Below are 10,191 nucleotides of genomic sequence, written 5' to 3' on the forward strand. Positions count from 1 at the left end.
CTCCCGCCGTAAGCACAAGCCCAAGCGCAGTACGACTTCATGAAAGACCTTACATCAGCTGATGGCAGCGATGTGAAAGTCTGTGTTTGCTCTGTGTGAGATCTACGGACTCCCACAGGGAACCTGTTTGTACTTACACGCAGGAGTTAGATGTCCTGTTATCACCTACAAAAATTAGCTTGGTTCCTTCTGCCCCCAATACTCACTTTGTGATCGGTGTGTCCTTTTCTAACTACTTTGATTGGATGTCCGTCCCCTTGGGCTCGTGACAGCTCTTACCTGCCCATTTGGAAGGAAACAGAAGGTAACGTTTCTGAAAGAACTAACCTACAATCTGAGAAGCCTGTTGCCTAGCTCTGTTAAGATGATAGCCACAGACTAAACCAATCCTTCCCTTTCTCCCTGCTCTTGATTCTATTTCTCCATCCAAAGCAAGCTTTAATTAGACCTCCCTGTTTTAACTACATCATGCACTGAAATGAGATCATTGCTATACTCTGGCAAATGAGGTTGATCTGTGTGGTCCTCCAGCTGTGCAGAGTGCTTTTCTCCATGAGACTTTTCTTGTTCACTGCAAAAGGAATTTTGTTATCTGATATTTTTTTTTTCCTTCTATCACTATATCTTTATGAACACATGGAAAAGGTCTGGTGCTGGGCTTCACCAGATTAAGCACAGAGAAGCTGTTTTGGACAAAATAGTTTACTGAGTTCATTGTGCGGGATCCTCTCCGAGAGCCTTCAGTGGTGGAAAATACAGCATGACTACTGGCACAAGCCATGCCAGGTTCCTGCTGAGGAGCATCGGGTTGGCAAAATCTGCCCGTGCAGGGAGCTGAGCTGTCTGGGAAGATACAGCCCAGGTCACCCAAAATCCATGCTGTCTCCCCGCTGTGGTCCTAGTTGTGTTGCAGGAGCCCCTTAGGGTGCAGAGGGACAGTCTGCTTGCTGAACTCACCGGAACCATTCTGGATTTGATGCAAACACAATCAAACTGGGACAAAAATGCGTTCAATAGGCTGCAAGGAACAGAAATGTGTGACATCTCAACTTGATGACCTCCTCTATAACCTTAATGCATATTTGCCGGCTATCTAAGTGTTCTTAAAGTCCCACAAATGACTGCCAGGATCTGCTAAAAACTACACAGTTATAAATCCTGATGAAAGGTAGTGATTGCTTACTGTATCTACCTCTGTTATTTTAGTTATGCCCTCTAGTATATGTCTATATAAATTCTTTAAAATTTAAAGATCTCTTGCATGAGCAGACCTCCTGTTATATATATCCATTCACCTGAAACCTTGTACCTCACACAGATAGGTTCAATTACCCAAAAAATCACACCTTGTAGCACAGTATAAATGTTACGTCTCCTAAATTTCATCCATTATTGCAGTATTTTTCTGCTAAAGTAGTTTCTCAGACTAGATTTACTTTTCAAGAAGCAATCATATGGAGGTGCACAACTGAAGACTTGTACTTTTTTAAGTCTCTGTACCCTCTCCTCCTTTGTATAATAGTCTATTGAAAACACATCTTATTTGATCTTCATTGTTGCTCCTTGATCTCCTTTAGTGCTGTTTTCCTGGCTTCTTCTTTCCACTGTGTATTTGTATATCAGTTTTTTACAGCTGCCTTGCATTTTTCTAAGTTGACTTTCCTGATATTATAAACTATATTGTAAATATTATATTATTCTCTCTTCTGATACTGGATGCAAACTCTCACTATGTTATAAATTTAGAGGATTTTTTCTGGGTTATATTCTATGTCTTCAGTGATAGTTAATATCCAGTATTTTCTCTATTTTCCACATTATATAAAATAACCCTTAACCTCTAGTTCCTAAATGAGGGACTTGGTCTGGAAGGAATACAGAGAAACTGTCAGAGCAGCCAGGGATCAGATTAGCAAAGCTAAAGGCCTGGTAGAGTTAAATTTGGCCAGGGACGTCAAAGGCAACAGGAAAAGCTTCTGTAGAGATGTTGGTGATAAAAGGAAGACTAGGAAAAATGTGGGCCCTCTCTGAAATGAAACGGGAGACCTGGTTACCCTCGATATGGAGAAGGCTGAGGTACTCAAGGAATGTTTTGGCACTGCCCAGGCCACAGAAGGCAAAGGCAGGGACTGTAAGAATGAAGAATCACCCACTGTAGGAGGTTCAAGATGATCTAAAGAACCTGAAGGCGCACAAGTCCATGGTACCTGATGGGAGGCATCTGTGGGTCCTGAGGGAATGAATTGATGTAGTGGCTAAGTCATTCTCTGTCATATTTGGGAAGCACACACAATTGTCTCCAAGGAAGCAGGTAAACAGTGGGGCCCGTGACTGACATTTCTACAGACAGACTTCCCCAGCTATTTTGCGTGCTTTTTTAATTCATATGTTCACCAAGAGGAGCAGTACAACTAATACCACCTCCTACAAATCACTGACGAATAAATGAGTTTGAGATGATGGAGCTCTAAGTGCTTGGCTGACATCAGCGTGCTGTGCTCTGCTGGCTCAGTGAAAGTGAGGACATGGCAATCAAGTTATGAAGCAGCCTGTTCAAGACTGGCACCTAAACAGAACTGCCTGCAGCCTCGCCATACTGCCTTTCCTCCTTGTATTCCCTTCAGCATGGCTTGTTAAATTTCTCCTACTTCGTATCCCTTCTGCGCTGCTGCTGCTGAACGGCTTCTGAAGCCGCAGGAAACCAGAAGCACAACAGAAGCGGTGTCGTGCACCGGAAGCGATACACAGGTGTGACATACCAGATGTACCGATAAGGCCTATCATTGTAAAGGGGAACTGAAGAAGCTGTGCACATGCCTGTGTCTCTGTGCATCAGTGACCATGATGTAGCAGGTGCACCTCAGTCCTCTGCTTCCATCCTGCTGTTGGAGCCTACATTCTCCATGGCTGGATCCTGTAAGAGGCTGCCAAAATGAATAATTACAAGAGGTGAAGAGCTGCTGTCTGCAAAGTCATCAATAAAAGGCAGAAGACCCCAAACACAACTTGGACTACTCTTTATTTTCCATGTTAAACAAAATATAGTAAATACAAGGTGAAAAGTAATTTGGGATTCTGAATTTTTTTGATAATTGGGCAGTGCTTGGTGTTGTCAGCAAACTTGCTGAGGGTTCACTCAATCCCACTGCACATATCACTGACAAAGTGATACAGTACTGGTCCCAGTTTCTGCCTTGCCTGTTCATGAACTCATTGCCACCTGAGAAGCTGAGCGCAGGTACGTCTGCCTGAGCAGCATTCACCCACTGCAAGAGGGGTCAGAGGCGCTACATACATTTTCAGATGGATTCTGATTCACCACTACCACCCTGTGTCCAGATACTGTACCTTTACTGGATCCAGCCACAGAACAAGGAGTTCCCATGCCCTTAGAGTCTAATGACCCTCTGTCATTGTCCCTGCTCCTCTGCTTTTAGACTCTGACCTCTGTGAATCTGGTTCTTCAGCCTCTTTTGATGGATCCTGACATCTTTCTGAGAATGTCTGGAAGGTGGGATCATGGGACCCAAAGGTAGTGGGACCTGCTTTGGTAGCATTTCTGCTTTCTGTTGCTTTCTTGTTGCCATTCTTCTGCTAGATTAGATGACAATCTATGGGCAATAACACGATCACATTCAAGCCCATGAATCTGGTAACGTTTTGGCTTACATCCCAAACTTCTAAATTCCAGGGCATGTTCTTTGGCGATCTCATTTCAGACCCCTTCTTGGCTGTCATTTTGAGCATTGGGTGCATTGGTTTCAGTTTTCATGCCAGAGGGTAAACCCTTGCTAAATAATGTGGTTACCCACTGCATCTGCACAGGTCATTTCTTTTTCTTTTGGCAATATTTCAGTCCTTGTTGCTGCAGACCTCAATTCTGAGCCTTTGCATCTGTTCTTGAACCTGCCTTCACCGAGGCATACGCTAGGTGCTATCTCCCCCAGGCCTCTGCACTGTCAAGGTAGAATGAAAACGATCCAATGTTGCTTGTACAATTTCTGTGGCCTTACGACTGTCAAGAGTGAACAGAGTTGGCTTCACTGAAGAAGCAAAACCTAAATTAGTGAAGAGCTTGCCTGAAAGGTCATGTAAGTTTTTCATATGGGAGTCTATTAAGTCTGAGACCACAGCCTTGGAGTGTTTCAGTAACAAGTTTTCAGCACAATACTAGCTACATTTAAGCCTGACCTTCATGGTCTTCATGACTGAAACAACATTATTTGAATAAATTAGTATCTCTTAGCTTAAATTATTACCTTGGTTAAAATGTTTTTGTGATGGCTTTTTACCTTTTTTGTGTTGTCCTACCCTTCTCTTCTGGAAAAGCTCATTTCTTTCAGTAGACTAGTTTATTTCTTTATAAAAATTTTTTTTCTTGGAAGGTGGACTTTCTTCATATTTAGGTTCTTTTATATTGACATGAGTAATATTTGCTGGTGGATTATTTTTATCTTTATCTGTGCCCAGTCCAACAGATTTATGGCTAGGATTTCCAAAAACAGCAAAACATAGGTCAGGGTCATATGACTTTTCATTAATCTCCTCATTTGCCATTGCACTGACAAGGTTAGCGAGACTCAGCATAAAAGGAAACATCTTCTAACTATTATTTGACTTCAAGTAGTGGTGTCATTCTCTGAGGCCTCTGGCTCCTTTGGATTTTGAGTGGCTTTCATCCTGAAGTGAAAATCTAGTGGTATCCACCAGAATACATTCACCACAGACAGAGAACCCTTTGGGTGATACACTGCACTGGTGGAATCTCTGCCCCTCAGCAGATGGTTGTTTTGAATTTCTATTACCCTTATGCTTTTCAGTACATCATCAATGCCAAATGCACACCTTTCAGGATCATTTTGACACCAGTTTAAGGTTTTGAGTGGATCAGATTCCTTAATCAGTCTCAGGAATAAACCAAAATGAAAATACATAAAGATTCATTACTCACACTTCTGTTGCTTGGCACAGAAGGTCTTTCCATGTAAAGAAGCTGTGTGAGTACCAGGTCAAGTTCTGTTTGGTCTTGGCGACTACAGAAGGATTGGTACTTATACTGATCTCCGTGATATGTTGCCAATGGTAGCAACTAGCTCTACTGGTGGCATAAACTATGTGAATACTACTCTGAATAATGGTTAGGGGTTTATTGCCAGCATGCCACTAAAGCGTGCCTTATTTTTTTTCTGTTGAGGGCTACTGCTGCTCCGTGGTGGTTACTGCTCTCTGACCAGCTCTATTACACCCCTCATTACTGAGGACTATTCCAATTTCAGATTAGATTAAAACCACAGACTTTACATCACTATTCCTATGTGGTTTTGTTTCTTACAATCAGTGTTCAGTCAGCTAGCTACTCCAACTGTATCTCTTTCCACAGAATGCAGGTGACACATATTTAAAAAGGAAAGAGTGACAGAAGCAGCCCAGAAGCATGAGGGCATTTATGGACAAGTATCTTAGAATATTTTGCAACTTCTGAACCTGTTTGGGGACTGAAACAACCAGTCCTTTTTTTCCCAGCATTGCACCCAAGTCAGCATGTGCAGCAAGGTTGTATGAAAAATGGTGTAGCTGCCAGCAAGCAGCACATGGGTATGTCATATGTCCACTCCATCTTCCATTTCACCAGACAGCGCTAGTTCCAGTGAATTTCCTGGGCTCATCCCCTTTGAATGCTTTGGCATAGGAAGGGTTTGCACCTGGAGAGTATCTTTTACACTTAGTACTGACGCAAGCGTTAAGCTTGTGGTAGACTTCAAAACCGTAGGTATGCTCATCAAGTTAGGCATGAGCTTGTTTCTGTCCTTGTAGCTCAGTCGGGTAACAACTGAATGTCGGGGACTTGATTCAGCCTGCTAGAATTCAGGATAAGCCATACTGCCAGTGGCACTCTCCTCCACACAGTATTTCCATGCCCACAACAGAAATATAAGGCAGCTTACAGCCGTGCCACTCCTCATTGTCCCAAAGCTTCCACTTTTTTCAGACTGGCCTTAAACAACATTTGGGTCCTTCTGAGGGCACTGAAAGGCTTAGGTCTGCTAGCTGCAACAGTGAGCACGTTTGGCATCTGCTTCAGTGGCCAGCTGCGTCTTCTCAGCTAGGTGCCTTCCATGCTGTGGTTGTTCCACAAATGATTACTTTCCTCCTTATGTTTCTGTCACAGAACATGGATTTGTATGGCTACCTGGCTGCTTAAATGTTACAGGTTTTTGTTTTTTTGTTTGTTTGTTTGTTTACCCTGGCATGCACCAGCAGACACGGGATAAGTAATTACAATCCTTCACCATGTTCCATTTTATTTTCTCACCTCTCTTCTTTTGGTGACTCCTTTGAATAGAGTGATCTCCTTTCTTCTACCTTCCTTAGACTAGCTCCTTTCAAACACTTTTTCTATAACTTCTGAAAGATGCATACATATTGCAAGCTGAAATACCAGAGATTGTCATAAAGGTGCAATGGTGAAAACATCACTTGTCCGTGGCATCATCTTCTTTCTACCTCTTTTTTCCTCTTAAATGTTCTGTCTTCTTTAATTTCTACTTATGAACAGGATTTTCCAGTTATCCTGTATCTAGTTTCCCTCTAAAGCAATTGCAAACGATCCACAACACAGTTTTGCCATTTTCCCCCTATCAATCTTTGTCTCAGTTTCTGGAAGTTAAACAAAACCCAATCAACCTGTTAAACTCAGAGTATGTGGCTGCATAAATGTAAAGAGAGAGAAAATTAGGACTGTGTCAAAAAAAGTTCAGTCCAAATTGTGAATATGTGATTGCTACACAGAGAACACAGGCTGAGCTCTACGTGGTTCTAGCAATATTCCCCGCTGACATCCAAGTCCTCATATGCAGGAAATGAGCCTTCATAGTGCCTCTAGGAAACCAGAGCACCTTTGCTGAGAGGTCTGAAAGAGCTAGTCTAGACTTATACAGGTCGAGCTTCAACTCAGAATTACTTGGCTTGGATTTACACACTAAATCTTAATTCAAATAATCCTGGCTTGTGCCAAGGATAACGTTATTAAGCACTGAGAAACATGGTCTGAAAATGTATGCAATGGTTTACTTTGGCTGATAAGAAAACACGTATATATTGGATGAGGAATTCTGATCTCAGTTCTCTGCATGTGCTTACCCAATTTACAGTGCAAGAAACTGAAGAATTTTGCTTTCCCTTATTTAGCCAATGAATTCCTTGCTGCAAAGCAGCAGTAACTACTGCGTGTAAGCAACTGCGATGTTCTACACTCAAGGGAAGGCAGTCCTAGAATGAAGCAGTGAGAAGAGTCCAAAGTTAGGTTATACGTGTACAAACATTTGCTATTTAGTATCAGAGTGTGTTTTATTAACAGGTTTAACATGGAAAGGGCGTAACTTTCTTAAAAATATTTAAACAGACACAATCGTCTTTCTTGCCTTCTTGGGTGCTTGTTTACATGCAGAGACATATACAATATAGTCACAAGAAACACTTCTCTTACTGTCCAGTTCTGTTCTGTATTACATATTATTACTATAATCATATAATCATGAATGGTTTTGGTTGGAAAAGACCTTCAAGATCACCAAGTCCAACCATCTATCCAGCCCTGCTAGGTCCACCACTAAACTATGTCATCAAGTACAACATCTACTCTTCTTTTAAATACCTCCAGGGATGATGACTCAATCAGCTCCCTGGGCAGCCTGTTCCAATATCTGACAACCCTTTCAGTAAAGAAATTTTTCCTAGTATGCAACCTAAATTTCCCCTGACACAACCTCAGACTGTTTCCCCCTGTCCTGTCACTAGCTACCAGGGAGAAGAGACTGACCCCCACCTCACTACAACCACCTTTTAGGTAGTTGTAGATGTTTCACTTCACAGACCTCTCTGATTCTGCAGCCAGTCATTATTATCAGACATTGGTGAGTACAAAACTAAAAGTCCAACAAAGGCATGTATATGAAAAGAGGTGTTCACAGTATGTAGTGAATTGTATCAGTGTGAGGTTTTCAAGTTTTCACCAGAGAAAGATCAGAATTTAATTTGGTAGCTTTATATTTTATTTGCATTTATGGGTTTTTCAAAGAAAATGAAGGTCTTCCAAAAAACCTCTGTCTGAATGCACATACAACTAACAAAAAAATAAGGTAACCTTTGTAGTCTGAGCTTGCAATTTTTAAACTTCATCCAAGTGACTATATTACACAATGGTTTCTAAAGGAGTAGAAAGCTATAATCTAATGCCTTAGCTCCAGAAAATGTGTCTTGCCTCTTCTGGAGATGAGTTGTATTTAAATGAAGTTTTCTAAATAACATACCTTTTTGTTCCTGCAACAGGCTGAAAGATTGTGATTTTCCTCAGTATTTCCAAGAAAAACTCCTGTAGGCAGCCATATATAATTAGAGTCTAAAACGGAATAAAGCTGTTTTCCAGATATCTTTGTGAATGGCAATACTAGGACCCCAATTTTGCTAATTTTTATCTTTACTAGGGGTGCCACGATGCATTTGAGAACAGCATAAATCAAATGCAGCAATATTATTCAGACAATCCTGTTAATGCTGAAATAGTAATGGAGGAGTGTGAAAAAGAGAAAGGCAGCAAAACAAGAACCTATCAAATCCTCTCTTGTTTTCATTTGGTAAAAAAGTGACAGCTTAGATGCAGATAATCTGCTGGCTTCAGGGCTCTCAGTCCATGGGCATGGATTTGCTGAAGCTCTGTGCTCCATGAGCCAAGCCTTGTGCACACAGGGATCTCCAGCTACCTTTTCAGGTGCACAAGCAGTAGCTCTGATACCTGTCATCTGAAAATCAATTTTGTGGCAGTCTATTATTTTTGTAGCACGCATAATTCAAATGCCAACTGCCCCCCATGCTATATAAAATACTTTTGTCCCAATATCCTGTTTTCATCTTTCTCCAAAGGAATTTGATAGTTTGGGTTCCCCCCCCATTTTCTATATAAAGTATGCTGTAACAATTGCAATTATGGCAAAGTATCAACCCAAATATAATTAACTGAGCAGACATTATATCACTTGTCTTATTCAACAATGTTGAGTAAGAGCTAGGTTCCAAAGTTTTAAATGCTCTGGACCCTTCAAAGTCTTATGCAGGTGGTTAATTCTGCAGGTTTGAAGGTTTTCTGACGACCTCAGTGACCCTGTCCATGAAGGGCATGTCAACAAATGCCCTTCAACAATGAAAAAGAATGCTACCACATTCACCTAACAAGTGTCATCTTACCCTACTGCACTTATGAAGTCTCCTTTTTTAACAGTATCACAAAAACACCACAGAAATTCTAGTCTGCAGCACCACTGCTGCAGAATTTGGATTAATTCTGCTGCAATGGGTTGGTTACTGATACAGTGACACAGAGAAAGGTTGCCAACTGCAGAGTCGTTCTCTTGTCCATGGAAAATTACTAATTTTCAAATTTTTTTTTGTTTATTTAATCTTACAAAAAAACACCTAGTATTACTAACAGTAGCCATGAGGGGAATTTGAATTCCCCATGGAGTATTTTGCACATCTGACATACATTTTGATTTATTTTTCCAATTACATATATCTCTCATCCAATTTCCTACTTTCTTTGAGTGTTCCATGTTGCTAGATGTGGGCCAAAATCCTTACAGCTTGGACTACAAAATCCTGATAAGGAAATCTCAGGAACAGATATGGTACCTGCAATCTTTTTATTAATTTTACTTCAGAAATTACTAATTTTCAAGTTGCCTGTGTCCTTTTAAATCAGAATAAAAAACCCACCCAAAAAGCTCAATTCATTCCGCCCATTTATGGTGGCATGAAGCCTACCTTGCTGGAGAGCAAAAAGGACCAAGAAGAACAGGTTTGTTGGTGCAATTCAGCAAGAGGATAAATGGGAATGGGGAGCCTCAGGGATGTCTTGCTGTCATTGAACCTAACTGTAAAGGAAGATTAATTCACCCTGAACTACCAGGAAAGCAAATCTCTTACCAGATAAGGCAATTAGTGCTTGCTGAGGAAGAGTTGCTGGAAATTAAGATTTATGGATTACAGACAGCATAAATAGAGGCATTCTGATCATCATCTGAAGCAATGTTTTACACAGATCCTGGGTGTGACCGATCACTGAACCCCAACAATGGAAAAAGCCTCTGCAGCAGTAGGCAACAGCAGCGTGCTCATGAAGCCTGGAGTGACTGACCA

The 10,191-nt window shown here is 41.3% G+C and overlaps 1 protein-coding gene across 1 annotated transcript; it reads right to left on the reverse strand.

Moving 5' to 3' along the window:
• Positions 1-3,761: 3,761 nt before the first annotated feature.
• Positions 3,762-4,934, reverse strand: AKAP3 (A-kinase anchoring protein 3; the record flags this gene model as incomplete). The annotated part of the gene is given in 7 exon segments (XM_084266890.1): positions 3,762-3,791; positions 3,795-3,877; positions 3,880-3,931; positions 3,934-4,157; positions 4,160-4,184; positions 4,186-4,239; positions 4,806-4,934. Coding segments are annotated over 7 exon segments (597 nt in total).
• Positions 4,935-10,191: the final 5,257 nt, after the last annotated feature.

The sequence above is a fragment of the Gallinula chloropus genome, assembly GCF_964237585.1.
Source record: "Gallinula chloropus genome assembly, chromosome: 1".
Lineage (NCBI taxonomy): Eukaryota > Metazoa > Chordata > Aves > Gruiformes > Rallidae > Gallinula > Gallinula chloropus.